Raw genomic sequence first — 17,772 nt, 5'->3', positions numbered from 1 at the left:
TCTGACATGGGACTAGACATATTGTCAGTTTCCCAGCTGCCCCCAGTCATGTGACTTGTGCTCTGATGAACTTCAGTCACTCTTTACTGCTGTACTGCAAGTTGGAGTGATTTCACCACCATCCCTCCCCCCCCCAGCAGCCTAACAAAAGAACAATTGGAAGGTAACCAGATAGCAACTCCCTAAGAACAATACTCAGTAGTAAAAGCCAAGTCCCACTGAGACTGATTCAGTTATATTAAGTAGGAGAAATAACAGCCTGCCAGAAAGTAGTTCCATCCTAAAGTCACATGACTGGGGCAGCTGGGAAACTGACAATATGTCTAGCCCCATGTCAGATTTCAAAATTGAATGTAAAAAAATGTGTTTGCTCTTTTGAGAATTGGATTTCAGTGCAGAATTCTGCTGGATCAGCACTATTAACTGCTAGCCTTCAGTATCTCACTCTCCACAACCTGTCACTCTTCTTGCTCTCTTCATGCTGAGATCTGGGTCAGATTTAGATTGACAGGTAGGTCTAATACATTCCATCAGAGCCGGTTATTTTTAAAGAGTCAGCAACCCCCCCCCCCAAAAGATGACCTAACTGTCAATCAAAAACTGACTCCACCTACTGCATGAAGACAGAATGAAGAGAGACAGGTTGCTGAGAGAGGGAGTGAAGAGTAACTTGATTATTTCATAAATGGAACAGAATTTTTAATTGATAGTATTTAGAAAGTTTCTCATTTCAGCAAGATGAAGCTTATATTACATTATCATTTTCACAATAGATCCCCTTTAAGGATCAGTTTTAACAGACCATTCAGTGCTCTTGTTGGATTACAATTTATCCAGGTCCAGACCAAAAATATAATCTGCCAATAGCCAGTCAATGGGTGAATGATGCATCAACAAACAAGTAAGCCTTTACTTCCCACAAAGTCAATGGTACATATGTATGGCCGACATCAGTGGCCCATGAACAATTTGATAAGGCACAATTTTTCAGGTTCCTAAAACAAAAGTCTGCTTATAAGATCCCATTTTCCCTATTATTTGTCTCTCTTTTACTGGCAGGGTTATGAAACTCTTTCACATTCCAGGCATTCTGCACATTCCCTTGCAGGACTGACCCTTTAACTGGACTGTTCCTCCCTTCATTGTCACCTGTCCTGCAAAGGGACATTTTTTATTGCGTTCTTCTTGTAACTCTTGTTTTGGAGTTTTCAGTGTCTCAGATGAATGCTTCTCTCCAACTACACACAATATGAGCATATTCTGTAATTGATGTATTTGTCATATTTATTGATGTGTATTGATTACTCTTTGTCACATTTAGTGAAGTTATGCCTGGAAACCCTAAAAGTATTGATTGCTGGTCTTGAATGGCTTTATTTGGAATTTTAACCAAATTTGATGGTTCACACTGTGAAAAGCTACCTCCATCTTATTAAAAGCTTCCTCCTCTTATCTTATTACTGTCCCTTATAGTTTATTGTAGCTGTCACCTTGAGTTGGGTCACCTTGGTGGGTGCTGTATGTTGCTGTTTCAGGAAAAACAAGTTATGGGCCATTGTCTGGATTCTCCTGTAATAAAACTGAAGCCCCTATGTGTATTACAGGAATTAGGTTGTGCATCGGAAGAACCCCCTCAAAAGCTTAACAGTGACAATCATTGATCAAGTTTATTATAAACAAGGTGTTCTCCCTGTATTAAGCTCAGTGGCTGGATAACTCAGAAGGACCATGTAACTTGTTTGCCCTTTGATTATTGCACTAATGAAATCATCTGCAGGCATAACTTACCATCATAGGGCATCATTTAAGGAGGCCAAAGTGCAATAAACAAGTGTAATTTGCCACAATGCAACATTCTTTCCCAGAATTGCCACTTGCACATTCAGACACAAAATTTAGCACGGGATAAAGGTAGCACAGAGATTTGCACTGGATAGTAAATTGCACACAAATGGGTGCACCTGCAAGAGATTGGGTGGTATGTAGACAGAACATGGTTTTGCAATTACATGCTCTACCGATGCATGTTATTCTGCTGGCACAAAGTGAAGCACCTGTACGTACAAAATTAAACACCCTTTGCTTAATGTCTGACCAGAGCAAATCAAATGCTGCAGTGCTTCTTTGCACCAAAGCACACTACACACAAGTGCAACCAGCAAATTGGCTTATAGCACTAGTATATATCAGTCTATTTTCATATTAAGGGGTACATTTTTGCTGCATCAAAATAAAGGTTGTGCTCAAATAAAGGAAACTGCAGGCAAACTAGAGGTTCCATGACTTACTGAAAAAAAATGCTTAAAACATATTTTTCTGCCATAAATACAAATGCATGGCAGGGAAAGTTTCCTAATACTTTTACTACCGTTAATACTAGAAGACTGAGATGTATCTGATTTTTATTATACTGGCAGAATAAATAGCAATAGACTGCTCCACCTGCTGATGTTTCTCAAGGTACTCTGGCTAAAGTGATGTTGGCATTGAAGTCTGTCAGAAAGAATATGTGAACTATAGGAAAGCACGTAATGTTTGATCATGATAGTAGACTTAACAGACTTTAAAGCTTTTCTGACAGCTCTTGGTGGCATTAGGACACATAAGATCCTTAGAAAGATTTGTGGGCAAAGATGGCATCTGTAGTCGCATCTTGACCAAGGAACTGTGCATCTTTTTTCATATCACTTGGTTATATTATGTTTATTAGGTCTCAGACCAAGTTCTTTAATAATGATCATGGACACCGAGGTGACTCCTAACATTCTTTTGTATTACAGTAGGGCAGGGGTCCCCAACCTTTTCAACCCATGAGCAACATTCAGATGTAAAAAGAGTTGGGGAGCAACATAAGCATCAAAAATGTTCCTGGGTGGTTCCAAATAAGGGTTGTGATTGACTATTGGTGGCCCCTATGTGGACTGGTAGCCTACAGGAGGCTCTGTTTGGCAGTACATCTGGTTTTTATACAATTAAAACTTGCCTCCAAGCCTGGAATTCAAAAATAAGCACCTGCTTTGAGGCCACTGGGAGCAACATCCAAGGGGTTGGGGAGCAACATGTTGCTCACGAGCTACTGGTTGGGGATCACTGCAGTAGGGGATACATTGCGTTTTTATAATATGCAAGTTTTAATAAATCATCTGACACAAATGACATCACAAAGGATTGGTATTTAATGATGACCATTTAATATGTCAATAGTTTTTGTGTATTCAAGCATATATAGTAGCAGGAACAAGATGCATTTTCCAAAAACTCCAGGTCTTCTTTTAGTGTAGGACAGATAAAGGCAAGATATTCATTCTGCATCCTGCCCGTTATTGCTAAACTACAACTTACAACACCCTTATAATTCCATAACAGCTGGTGGGCTGCACGTTTTTTTTACTGTATGTACCTTCTCTCTCTTCATATAGAGGTCCAGATTTCCTACAGGCCCCTCTTCCTTAGCTCTGGTCATGGAGTTTGCTATGCACAAGGTGGAGGAAACAGATGTCCATTATTATAAAACATACATAATTATAAATACGAGCAAGGTCTGTTCCTAACAGCAGATACTAGCAATGAGGCCATATGTTCCTGGCTTCTCCTTAGTAACCTCCAGCCTTGGTTGGGGAAACCTGATGCTCAGACAGGTGTTTTCTGATCCCTCTGTTCACCTGGGGGGGAGATGCATCTTGTAAGAGCACTGGAGGCTTAAGTTGCAGCCTTGGAGTGCACTGAGAAAGGGGAGGGTTGATGGGAGGTACAGAGGGAATGAGCACAAGAGGAGAAAGGCACACAGAGCGAGAGAGAGAAGCCTATAATACAGAACAAAAGTAGCCAGGGCTGCAGATCTTGCCAAAAAGCCTTGCACTGCATTGTGAGTAAATTACAAAGAGGGGACATTCCTGCTGCCTCAGCACAAATAATATAAAAGGGAAGAAGAAGAAGGATCACCTTCCTCCTTTCTGCACAGAAGATGCCCTACCTTGCCTGTCAGCATTGGGCCACCACTGGGAAGGATCTACCAGCCATCCCCTTGCTCATGTGAGACTGTCTCTGGCTGGGAGCCACAGTGAAAACCCGTGGGATTTGCTAGGTGGGAAAGTGCTGGCTGGTTTGTACAGGAGAGAGAGCTGGGGATGTGCTGGGGCTGCTGTTGCTGCACTCTATTCCAGTCCATGCTCTGAGAAAAGCCTTTTGCCTGCATTGTCCTTTGCCATCTGTTTGAATGGTGAGTATGAAGTGAATGGATGTGACATGCAGACTCTGCTTGCTTTGCGTATATGCTTGAATTGCTCTGCCCTGCTATGGCAGCCTGGAATTAACTTTCACACTGGCTAGAAACTGTTTAAAAATTCAACAATGCAATGCTGCTGGCTGTGCTTGCTCTCTCTCTGGTTCCTTCTGGGATGCAAATAAGGAGCAGGGCGAGAAGAATCCAATGTATACAAACTCTCTTGTAGGTGTTGGGAAATACAACCACCAGCACACAAGCTAATGCCTTATAACCTTGACTTCCCCCCTAGTGACAGTCACAGATTATAATTTCCACTAAAAGTTAACCTACTCAAATCCTGAGAGTTTTTAGGGGAATTTCAGTTTAAAATATCAGGTGTGCTGGGAGTTTGTTAACCTTCTGGGTATTCCGCATCCCTCTGCTGAGTTTATGATGATGAATAAATGAGCAATATAGTAATAATTCATTATAGCTGTCGGAGAAGCTATCCAGGTGACTGACAAATGGCAGGAGACCCCCAAGATCACCTCTGTGTGTCATTTTTCACACTGTTTTATGTCTGTCAACATTTAAGATGTCTGCGTGTGAGTGTGTCATTGACACTGGTGATCTGACAACAGAATGAATGGTTATAATGAAATATTTAGTCCTGCTCTAGGTTCAGCAGCCTTGATCGCTATATTACTGCTCTCATTTCTCCCATGGGAGAAAAAAAAAGAAATCAGTGGAAGCAGTGTTAATATTTATTCTCTGGCTGCTATTCGGTGTAACGTGACAAGAGGCTGTGGTGTTTTTAGTCTCTGAACACTGTGGTTTTTATGCTTCATTAACCCAGAAATATGTTGCTGCGTGAAAAATTAGCCCATTTGTTTTAATGAGAATGGATGGAGCACTTTTGCTCATGCCTGTAGGAAATGTTTTGTTAGTTATATGGGTGAAAACACAATCGGCTGCATTGTATAAGTGTTGGATCCCTGTGAAAGGGCCTGTATCAATATTGTATATTTGTGCCTATAGGGTGAATACAGCTCACAGGTGTTGTGCACTTTCATTGCTTGATATGAAGGGTAATTAGATGCATTTATAAACATGTTCTATTTATATTATTGCCTTTTAATTCTTTTTATATGTAATATAATGCATGAAGGGAGTTATCAAAGTAGGAACTAAATCTCTGTTATCGTGGCAGACATTCTCTGCATTTTGTCATCCAATAGAGCAGTCATTGCACATATAATTCTGTTAAGGACTTGCTTTAACCAACATTACAGGTAGTAAGTGCTAAATAATATCGGCCTTGTAATGTATTTTCTTATAGTGGAAATAAGGAAGGATTGTAACAAATGTTCCTACTCTAGGTCCCACTAAAACTTGGGTCCACTGGGAAATTCTCTAAATGCTGGGACAGGCCAGTCCAATCAAAACGGTTTTGTTAGAGTAATGCATGATGTGTATTCTTTTTGACAGGTTAATACACAGCTTAAACTAGTTTCATAAGCATAATATATGATGTAAAGGCTTTCCACCAGCCTGCTAGGTAATGCTGTGTTAAGCATTTTATTGAAAATAAAGGATTATGCTTGGTTTGCATTGGTATTATCCTCATGGAGAAACATTGCTAAAATTGCTTTGACAACAGTAAAAAAAAAAAATAGCCAAAGGTTGTTATTTGCTCTTGTTTTTAGTTAAAATTGAAAAATGACAAGTGGTTTGGCTGCTAAAAATACTAAAACTCATAAATAGCCCAAAATAAAATCACAATAATTTTTATTTGATGAATTTCAAGGATTACATTACAACCGCTCATGCCTTAATGTGTGGAACATATCCAAGTCTGTTGCAATAGGAAAGCATTGTAATAGCCATAGACATAACTTTAGGGGATAACTGCAAGGTAATAGTCCATGTTGAATACAGGTTTCGCAATTAGTGTTAAAATGCTAATGACGTGTTTAAGAACAGTTCATTGGCCTATTGGTCCCGTGTTATTTCAAGGTGAAGCTTAGCTGGGTGTTGAATGGCCCAGTTGGTGTGACCTAGCGTACCTTCCCTGGGCAGACAAAAACATTCTTGTTGGAATTTATGACTTTATATGAAAGCACAGCCTCTTTCCACCAAGAATGCACTGAATGCTTAATAGTTCCCAAAGTCATTGCAATCCTATTGCATGCCTTTCGTTGATGTGTAGGCTTTTGTTTCATATGAACTTAGCTTTTTTACGTCAGTCTATAGAGAAGAATTGGATGTATAAGTTAAATCTACTTGTACTGGTTTCCTTTTGTTTGGTTCTTTACATCAGGTCTTCCTACCAAAAAATTGTGACCCTTTATTAGCGAGATATAGATGATGAAAGCCTAATTTCAATGTGTAAGTCATACTCTGTTATGGTGGTTCTAGAGCAGTGGTCCCCAACCTTTTTTTACATGTGAGCCACATTCAAATGTAAAAGGAGTTGGGGAGCAACACAAACATGAAAAAGTCCCTTAGGGTGTCAAATAAGGGCTGTGATTGGCTATTCAGTAGCCCCTATGTTGACAGGCAGCCAACAAGGGGCTCTACTTGGCACTATACTTAGTTTTTATGCAATTAGAACTTGCTTTCAAGCTTGAAATTCAAAAATAAGCACCTGTTTTGAGGACCCTGAGAGCAACATCCAAGGGGTTGGAGAGCAACATGTTGCTCGCGAGCTACTGGTTGGGGACCACTGTTCTAGAGTATAGTTTGGTAAACCTTTTGGAGGAACGAGCTTTCTCTTTTCTACTCTATGCTCCTAGGGGAAAGAATGTATCTAAATCCTGTGATAGGAAGGGCCCTAGTGAAACTCATGGCACAGTTATGGCTAAGACTCGACAGACAGACGGCACTTCTGGAATAGGTTTATTGGGGTTGCTGCACAGAGAGAAGAGATTGAGCATCCACTAATAGCTAGGGATAGAGGTGTCTGTGAAGAGGCACCATATACATTTTTGAGTAATTCCAATTTCTTCTGTCTGCCTTAATAAACAGTTTCTAGCCTGGTTGTCTTACCCTTTCTTTATGTACTAGAACCATTGGCACCCAAAATATTTCACCAAAATATGTGTAGGCTCCACCCATGTGTAGCCCATGTTCTGCCATATAGGAGCTGTTAGGAGCCTTTGTGTACACTTATTTAAAACATGAAGATGATTTTGTTCAGTATGCTTGGGAAATAGTTTTCTTGATGTGAGATAATGTTAGAAAGTATTACAAGAAATCGTTATTGTGTAATATATATATATATATATGAGTATATGAGAGTCACGTGCTTCTGAGGAATTGGCATGGATGCCACGAAGTGTGTGAAGCAAAACCCCCCCCCCCTGTTAAACACATACAGCATTTTGTTCACTCAAGGGTTTCAATGAAATAATTTACAATACATATATAATAATATTATTGTATCATTTGTGGTTATTCCATGCTGCAAACTGTAGTCACCCCTATAGTTGCTGTGTGAACATTAACACTGAATACTCATATTGTCCTCTGAGATAAGGGACATGATCAAATGATAACCAAAGTCATCGAACCAAAGTATTATTGCAACAACCCTGTTGCTGTCCTAACCATCAGCCCAGTTGCCCTGTAGACTGCAAAGTGGATGCAATGGCTGAAAGATGCTTATAACATTGGGTGCCCCTTTGGATCATTCCATTTGTCATGAAGCTTGGCTCATATTTGTGTTGTATGGGAAGATCTGACACAACATATTGACAAGTCTTCCCTTTTAAGCTTTGCTATTGTTTCCATTGATGTCATATACTGTTTAACCAGAATGTTGCAAGTAGTGATGGGCGAATTTGCGCCGTTTCGCTTCGCGGGAAAATTCACGAATTTCGTTTTTGACGCAAATTTATACAGGAGAAATTATCGCGGGTGTTATGCGAATTAATTCGCTGGCGGGGAATCCCGCAAATTCGCCGCGAATTCGCACCAGGCAAATAAATTCGCCCATCACTAGTTGCAAGTGATCACACTATGTATGTGTATAAAGACTATAGAAATATATATGGGCTTATGTATGTAAATGTGTCTCGACATAAGACTCTTGAAGTACAGCACCAATCTGTCTGGACAGTCTAGACTGCAGTAAGGGGCCTGGTAAATAATAGGACTGGGAAGGGCAATGTTTTCACCACCTGGAAAGACAAGTTAATATTCCCCTGCATCTGTCACACATCTGTCATAGAAATAAACTTAATGCAGTCTGGTATATGGCAGGGACAGAGCCCAGCCCAGAGAGTTTTGATGGGGCCCCCGAGTTACACTACAGTACATGCCTGATTTGTCATGAAATGCCATTTTGAAAATGTCTTTGAAATACAATAAAGCACAAATTTTGGAAACAGGACCCACAGAAAGCTCTGTTTATTCAACCTGCCGAACTGCAACACAATCAACTGGATATTTTCCCCCTTTTCTATAAAGATCTAGAATGTTTTCCTTTAGACAGAAGCTGGCAAAGGCATGATATATCCTTTTACATAAAATCGACTTACTTGGCCTTCAAGTCCCAAGACGGAAGAATAATCTAGGTTCAAGCCTTTTCTACTACTTCTACATTTTGTGTGCGCCCTTGTTAAAATACCAAGGCTCTGGCATGATGTCAAAACCCCAAGATTTTAAAATAACTAATTCTTTCTGGACCACCGCTAAATTTGTAAGTGATGCTGAAAATCCCTCTCCTAAAGTTATATATTATGACTTGACATGAGACATACGTTCTGTTATTTAAAAGGGAAAAACTGTCAGGGAAATTTTAAGGGGGGTGGTGGTAAGTTTGTCCTTTTTCATTTCACAATCACCACACCCTCTTTAAACAGTGCACAGCAAATATTATCACTTTCCAGCCCACCCACAATGCCCTGTCAAACTGCACAAGAAGCTTTTAACAACCAAATGGAAGTCCTCAGCTACGGAAGCTGCAAAGATATACAGTATGTACCAACTGGGGCCATTGCTTTTATGCAACTATGCCAATTTTTAATCAGTTGTGACCTAATTAATATAACTGATATAAATTACAGACATATATAAATACAGGTATGGGATCCCTTATCCAGGAACCAATTATCCAGAAAGCTCAGAATTACAGGATAGTCATCTCCCATAGACTCAAACAATTCAAATTTCTAAAACATATGTAAATATAATAGAAGAAAAAAAAGTATCTTGTACTCCCAACTAAGATATAATTAATCCTCATTGGAGGCAAAACAATCCTTTTGGGTTTAATTAATATTTAAATTTTTTTTTTTTTTTTAGAAAACTCAAGGTATGGAGATCCAAATTACAGAAAGACCCCTTTTTCAGAAAATCCCAGGTTCAAAGCATTCTGGATAACAGGCCCCTACAGGTCTAAAAGGGGTTGTTCATTAAATGAACTTTTAACATGATGTAGAGAGTGATATTCGGAGACAATTTGCAATTGATTTTCAATTGTATGTGGTTTTTCAGTTATTTAGCTTTTATATTCAGCAGCTTTCCAGTTTGCAATTTCAGTCCAAATAACCCTAGCAACCTTGCATTCATTTAAATAAAAAACTGGAATATGAAAAGGAAAAGCATCTTTGTCCGTTGCATACTACAGCATTTAGTCATGAGCTTTGGAGAGTGCGTTTTTATAGAGTTAAGGCCTTAATTCACAATTGCCAATAAAGACAACCAAACCTGAGAAAATATGGGGCAGTGAGAAACAGTTCCTACATTGCTTGTCTAAACTATGGCATTTCTAATTTGCTTGCTAACTTATTTTCTAGATATTAATGGGCCCCACAGAAAATAATTTTTCAGGCCCCCCAAATGTCTAGAGGTTGACCTGTTTTATCAATATTTATTCAACTTATATATGAATTAGGGCCTCATGGGGCCCCTATACCCCTGGGCCCCCCTGCAGCCACAGGGTCTGCTTCCTCTATAGTTATGCCCCCTGATTGAACTGATCAGTTGCCACCATGGAGTCAGGCAACACTTAGCAAATGGGGCTTTCTCCTATTTCTATTGCTTATATTGACCTTGTTATGTGTATAATTTACTCATAGCCAGGCACAGGTCGCCTCTTTGCACCCATAAGTGCTTTGGCACGTGTTGCACTCCTGCTCATAGTACCGTTTATCTCTTGGCTCATTGGCTGTCACCTTTTGCCATCATTTTTTTGCCAATAAATTTCAGCTTTGTGGGCAGAGCAAGAATAAACTTGAAAGTAAATTACTGCAGTCCAGTGTTCCTATTTAAAATATTAGCAAGAGCCAAATACCAACCAATATTAATACTGTAAGTCTCTGTTTCTGAGCATAAATCATTTTCTAATCAGTGCCACATGTCTCACCCACTGTTAGAGGCACATTTATCAATACACGAATTTCAAATACATGTGAGTTTTTTTAACTCACATGAATTTGATTTTATTCAAAATTTTAATATTTGATTATTTGTTATAAAAATGTAATGTCTTAAACTCAGACTAATTTTACCGAGTTAAAAACTTGAATAAAATTCAAATCTTATTCGATCAAACTCGATTCGAGTTTTTTCTCCAAAACAAACTTGAATGTCAGGAAGGGTGCAAACATCTACAAATTGCTCACTGGACCTCTCCCATTGACTTATACAGCAATTCGGCAGGTTTTAGGTGGCGAATAGTCAAATTCTAATTCTTAAAGGTGAACCAAACCCTTAATTATAAAAACCCCTACTCTACATAGACCCCCCCCCCTCTATGCCCTCCCCCAGCCTAGCTGTTACCTTCGGGAAATGCCCCTAACTCTTTACTTACCTCTCTTTGCAGATTCAGAGCATCAGAGCTCCTGGGTGCCATCTTTTTCTCTTCGGTCATCTTCGGGAAGTAAGTGCCTTATCGGCGCATGCACAGTTGGAGCAGGCTTCGGGTTTTTGCCGACTGTGCATGCGCCAAAATTGACGGAAATTGCTGAAGGCCCGAAAGAAGACCCGAAGATTACCGTAGAGCCGGAAGATGTCGCCCTTGAGCTCCGCTGTGCTGAATTGGCAAAGAGAGGTAAGTAAAGAGTTAGGGGCATTTACCAAAGGTAACAGCTATGCTGGCAAGGCCAGAGTATGATAAATCTTGAAAATCTAATTTGAATTTTAATTCAAATTTTAATTGAGTTCGGGTAATTCACAATTCAAATTTGAGAGTTTTGACCATAAAAAACTTATAATATTTGAATTAGAATTTTCATTTAGACCCTTAATAAATCTGCCCCTTAATGAACTATATCTGACTGAATACACTGTTGAACAGGAGATAAGACAGAATCCAGCTATCCTTTCTCTGAATATTCACATTTTCACAAGTTTCCTGCCAGTGCAGTGTCGGACTGGCCCACCGGGACACCGGGAAAAATCCCGGTGGGCCCCAGTCCTTGTGGGCCCCCAAGACCACACTCTACCCTATTTTTTTGCCAATTATCGGACTTGAATTGTGCGCTATGCTCCGTTTTTTTTCTTCGATTGTGCGCTCCAATAACTATGGGCCCCACACGCTGTAGCTAGTGGGCCCCGCTGCTGCTACACTACTCCGCCTGGCAACGCTGCTCATATCTTCGTATTTTGCTCTGGAAAGTTGAGCTTGTTGCAGCTGTGCGCGATGATGTCACTGACTGACCGGCGTCCATCACGTGGGGGGAATCAGAGAGAGGAGCGTCAAGGAGGGATCGGCTGTTGATGCAATTACTACTGGTGCGATGGGTAGATCCTGGCCGCATCTGTCTGTGCTAAATTTCAATCCGCTGGTCAAGTTGGGCTGCTGGTGGTCTGATACTGCTGCCTTCTCATTTTCTCCTCTGCCAGTGCTATCCAGGGAAGATTTGATCTGCTTGGCTCCTACTACAGTGCTGGTAAGTAAATGATCTAGGGGGAGGGGTGGGCCTAATTACCCCCATTACCCACATGGACTGTAAAACCCTGCGTGCCCTCCACCAACTTCTTTAATTTAGTTTAAAAATGTCCTATGGTCTCTTAACTTTCCCACTAAGTTTGCTGCCCCACTTTTTTTTATCTTACTGCCCATCTCCATGCTCCTTTCCAGTTGCTTCATCTCTCCCCTAGTTAAGCAATGAATTATTTTACTGGGATTGGGATGGGAGTGCTTAAAATTAATAAATTAAAAATGTATTAAATAATTGAAATGCTCACTTTTATTTTGTTTTTAATATTTTTATTTTAAATGAAGTGTACCATGAATTTTTAATCAATTAATGAATTACAAGTTGATTAAATTGAGTACTGTGTGCACATATCTCTCTATCTCTATATATCTATACTGTATGTATAGACATATAGCTATATAGTTTCACTTTCCCATCAGTCCCTACCCCATCTAATCTGAGATTCCTATCGAATTTACCTCAGTTTCTGCATCATTGTATTGAATGCCATTTGTTCTTTATATGTCCTTTATTTTCCCTTGCGGGCTTCCCTGACTAAATGGAGGGGGCCCTTCAGATCAAGTTCTCTGGTGGGCCCCAGGTGCCCCAGTCCGACACTGTGCCAGTGTAAAATCCATTTACAGATGGGCCCAGTTTATTTTGTGTCCTACACATGACTTCTAAAGAACGATTTGCTTTGAACAGTAAATCATTACAGATATTGCTGTAGACTAAACTTACACGTCTGCCACTAAGCATGAGACATCATATTGTGCTGCTGATACTGTATGCAATACACTGTAAAGTCCCCGCTTACTCCAAGGAATATTTTTGTTTTTGCATGTTTTTAATAAATTAGCACATTTTTCAGATTGATTGCTTGACATTGCAGGAAATAGCAAGTTGGGGATTTGTTTTATAAACACTCTGAGATAAAGTAAATATGAAATAGATAAAGAAAACCACAGTGTTCCTGGCAAGACATAGATAGAGGTTCTGTGTGTTAAAATAGATATTAAATGAAGTGTTATGGCCTGAAGGGTCAGTGTAGAATGAAATATATTTCAGTCTAATAATAATGTCTGAATACTCTGCATTGACAATGCGCCCTTATATATTTCACCTTGCAGTGCTTTGGGCCAAAGTCATAATTTTCAATTACTGAATGCACTGGCTTGTAGCGGATCAGAATCCAAATGGGTCTGAACCGGTGGAATGTATGCAGTCAGAGAGCAGATATAAAAGCACACTATAATAGAAACCAGGGCTTCAGGTCAAATACAATTTTCCCACATACAGTGTAGATGCATGTTGAGTATTTTTTAGCCATGCACATAAATAGAACCATTGTGTTAGAAAAGGTCCTTTTACACAAACATGTTTGGGATGTAAGGTAGGTAAGGTAGAACACACTACCATGGCTGTTTATATAGGTCCTGTGCATATGGTCGCATTCTTTGCAAGACACTTGGAACATGGCTTGCTAATCAGAATTTGTGCTTCTAGTGCATTATTTACTACACAAAGGGATTACGCCTAGTCATACAAAATGTATTTGGCTTGTGTGAATTTTAGGGATGCACCGAATCCAGGATGCGATTTGGGATTAGGCCAGGATTGGGCCTTTTTCAGCAGGATTCAGGGCAGGTAGGGATATCACTTGACTTTTCATCACAAAAGAAGATTTCGCCGGTGTCGCAAAAAAATGAATTTCACGTGAGATTCGTGAATTTTTTCGGCGAAACTGCGCAAATTCGTCCATCACTATCCCTGGCCCTAAGTATCTGTCTCATGTTGAACATAGATGCATATCACCTCTTTAAGGCCCCTTGAAAAATATTGCTTCACTCTCCTAATGAGTGTGTCCATCACTGAGACTCCAGCACTTTGAAAGACACTTTTTGAGTACCTAAGGCCTTACTTTCCAGCCATTCAATCTATCATGGAGTTGAAAAAGAAGCATCCTTTAAAACGACTTCAAATAAAGATATATTCACCCAGTGACTGAGAAGGTTGTGATAGATCTTACGATGCCGACAGAATAACTGCCAGAGCTATTATACCTGAATCACTCTTCTGGAAAATATGAAGACCAGGATCAAACTTTTTTTCATTCTTTTGCTGTACTTGCAGAAAATGTGACCCATAAGCCTTTCAGTCTTTCTCAGTCTTAAATGTTCCCATATCTCTAAAAGCCGCTGGGCAGTCTGGTGCAGTGGCTAGCCAAAGTAAAATGCTGTATCTGGAACATTTAAAATGATGGTTCAGACTCAAAAAGACTTTTAAAGCAGTAAATAGTTTTTGCTTTGTAGGCATTTTCAAAAACGGTTTTACTCAAGGGCATTGGCACTCGCGGTGTTCTGATTCCATTTCAGGGAAGAACTGGGCAGCATTTTAGATACAGAAACAATGATCACATTATGTGGACTTCTGCCTTTGTAATCTGAAATAAAATCCGTTTAATATAATTTCTAATATATTCTCTGATATGCCATGTACAAATCGTTATCAGCAAAAGAGTAACCCACAAATAGCTTCTCATGACCTTTTTTATTCTGTATCACAATGGGAAATTCTCATTGGTTCCAGCTGGTGTGGATGTCGGAAGCCCATGCGCTGAAAGAGTTGGAATTAGATGGAGTTCAGATACTCTAAGATGAAAAAAACAGATGCTCTCAGTTTTTCCTAAAAACGTTTATTAGCATTGAATACTAAACCTCATTATGATTCCACTGTGCAGATCACGTCTAGTGGAACTTCCCACTTGGTGCTCTAGCACTTGTGTCCGAGACCTAGGAAATGGCTCCTGGGGGGGACATGTTGCCCATTGGTTGCAAGTAAACTGGGGACTGGCTAGAGAATTTGAATCTCCCACTTGCCCTATGCCAGACACTGGCAGTAGTAGGTAATCGGTAAGCCACTTAAAATGCCTGCCGGGGGGTGGTGGTTGGAGTGAGTGGTAGTGTGTGCAAGGTGGAGGCCAAGGGGTGAGCGTGGTTGGGTGCACGCACAGTGGGGGGCAATGGGGATGCTTGAGGTGGGGGGCAGGGTTTGCGGATGACCTAGGGGCACCTCCGATTAAAATCCGGCCCTGAATGGCTCCTTACAGATCTATTCATTACAAAACACAAGCACATATTGTTATAGCACCTAAAATTAACATGACTGCATCTTGAGAAGATTCCACATGTTGGCAATCATTTGCTTTATCACAACAATTGTGAGAAAACACTGTTGCTGCTAGCAATCAAAGTAATTCATAAAGAGCTATAGGCCTCATACAGTTTCTATGGCAGAACTCATTTCTCTGATTATAACGTATAACTCTACAAGCCCCATTAATAATATATTAATATATTGTACAGGCTATTGTGTCTAAATATTTGATTAAGACTATTTATTGTAAGTCTAAATCAAATGGACTTGCTGAGTAACCTTGAAAACTTTTCAACACCCAGTCTTTTTCAGTTAAATAGGTTTTTATGTTTATTGTTGTTGACAATACTACAACATAATTTAGGAGATATATAGGGAATAAAGTACCCCCTATTGTAAAGGATATTATAAGCCGAGGAGTTCCATGACCATATAAAAGCACGAGGTCGAAGGCCAAGTGTTTTTTTACAGGTCATGGAACTCTGAGGTGTCTTCTAATATTTGCAACAGGAGGTACTTTATTTATTATGATATACAAGTTTCAGTAAGTCATGTGACAGAAAGCTCTGATTATAACCGATGACATAACTAAGCACCGTTTATAAGGATATAATTTACAGGTTATTCATGGCTCTTGTGTAGTATGACAGTATTAAAATGACTTGTGTATTATTATAAATTAGCTCTATTCATACTCCAGTGACAGGCCTTCCACGATGCAAGGTGAATAGCTTGTCTCAAGTAGCTTTATTTGATTAATGGCAGATTGCACAATGGTAGTTAATACATTTATTGGTTGTCCACTCATGGAGATGATGTTTGTCTAATGCACACAAAAGGTTGCAGTTTTACCTGTAGTTCCCTGTGATTGGTTGGGAAGGGATGGCAGCCATTTTTCTTCAGCTAATAAAGGAAGGGGGGGGCTCGGGTCACTTGCAACCAATTCTGTTCTAAGAAGAAAGAACTAAAATAAAGTGCTCTACTGAGGCAACATATTTTGTCTGATTTTTAACAAATGTACAACTTGAAAAATAATTGAGCTTGACATTTGTTTTTATGTTGACTGTTCTACAATCAAATGGAATAGCCAACTGGAACGCTAGATTTAAAATAAACCACTTGAATGTAAAAAATGTATAAATGTCAAAATTGATCCTAAACACAGTATTTGTGAAGTTACAGTTTACTCTGTTCTGTTAAAATGCAATCTATGGGAGATGGTCTTCCCATAATTCGTAGCTTTCTTGATAATGGACTCCATGCTTGTATAATAAAATTACTTGTTTAGAGTTACATGTTCTTTCATTTCCTTTTCATTCATTTAATTTAAGTCGAAGTAGTACACCTTTTTAAAGGGGTTGTTCACCTTTACATGAACTTTTAGTATGATGTAGAGAGTGATATTCTGAGACAATTTGCAATTGGTATTGCAGATGCCTCTTAAAAAAGACTGAATGATTTAATTCCAAAGGTCCTCCTTGGACCACTGGGCGTTTGCAGCAGTAACATGCGAATGCCCTGTAACTATGTCCCTACATATGAAATAAAAAACCCTCTGCAAATTGTATTAGAATACATCTATTTCTAGAGCTTTATTTGAATTCTATTTAGTCATCCGCCAATAGGAAAAACTCTGGTAGGAGACCGTTGCAAAGGCAACAAGCAATTCTACTCCTTTGAATAAAAACTGAGTGAAAGAATTCAACAGATATGGACATTCTCATTCTTTCTGCTATTTGGTTCAAGCGTAACTTTTATTACAAAGGTAGAGTTGCTTTAGGAAAGTTTTGAAAATGTGACACAGGAGAAGGCTAACAGGAAGCCACAAAGCTTATCGCACTTTAATCCAAACAAAATATTTTTATTCTAAATACTTGAGGATGAGAAAATCCATCTATGACTGTATCGGCTATGACTGTATTTTGATTATATCATTGGTAATTTTCTTGGGGTCCTGTTGAATAGTCTGTGTGTGCTGTGGCTGTGAACAGTTTAACAAGCACCAATAGAGATGTTACTGAAATTCAACATTTCTCTTGGGTTCCTTTGAGTCCTCGGTGTGTTCCATAGAATAGATGTGAGGAGCATACCAAGCATAATAACAGAGAAGTTTGTGAAGGTCAAGGCTTGTTGCAATGAAATGGCTTAAACACCTATGCAGTGATGTATTTGTATGATACTGTTCTTTTACAGTATATATTACTTGTGCCCAACACCATTGTGCTGAAATGAGCTTAATGGACATGTTACACTGCTTGTATTTTTTTTTATTGGTTGTTTTATCCTGGGCATTTAATATCCTGTAAAAATATACATTTTTCCTTAGATCATAAGTTATTATATTTGACAGCAAATTATATATTTTTAGCTCTCTCTATACAAAAACATTAATGTTTTCTTTGCTTTGAGGTATTTAGGGTTTTGATATTTTATTTAAGTTTGGTATTAATATATAGAAATGAGGAATGTATATACAAGTTATGC

General features: G+C 39.2%; 1 protein-coding gene across 2 annotated transcripts in view; it reads left to right on the top strand.

Moving 5' to 3' along the window:
* plekhg5.L (pleckstrin homology and RhoGEF domain containing G5 L homeolog) overlaps positions 1-17,772 on the top strand; it is a 179,894-nt gene that overhangs the window by 53,105 nt on the left and 109,017 nt on the right. Inside the window, exon 1 of one of the 2 annotated variants that reach the window (XM_018226132.2) lies at positions 3,736-4,219. The exons of the other annotated variant lie outside the window; for it this stretch is intronic. Within the exon in view, the coding sequence (XP_018081621.1) occupies positions 4,217-4,219 (3 nt within the window). The 5' untranslated portion in view covers positions 3,736-4,216. Of the gene's footprint in view, positions 1-3,735; positions 4,220-17,772 lie in introns of those variants that run through there. 2 annotated transcript variants of the gene reach the window in all.

Source organism: Xenopus laevis, chromosome 7L, assembly GCF_017654675.1.
Source record: "Xenopus laevis strain J_2021 chromosome 7L, Xenopus_laevis_v10.1, whole genome shotgun sequence".
NCBI classification, from domain to species: domain Eukaryota; kingdom Metazoa; phylum Chordata; class Amphibia; order Anura; family Pipidae; genus Xenopus; species Xenopus laevis.
This window is presented reverse-complemented; position numbering and strand designations above follow the sequence as displayed.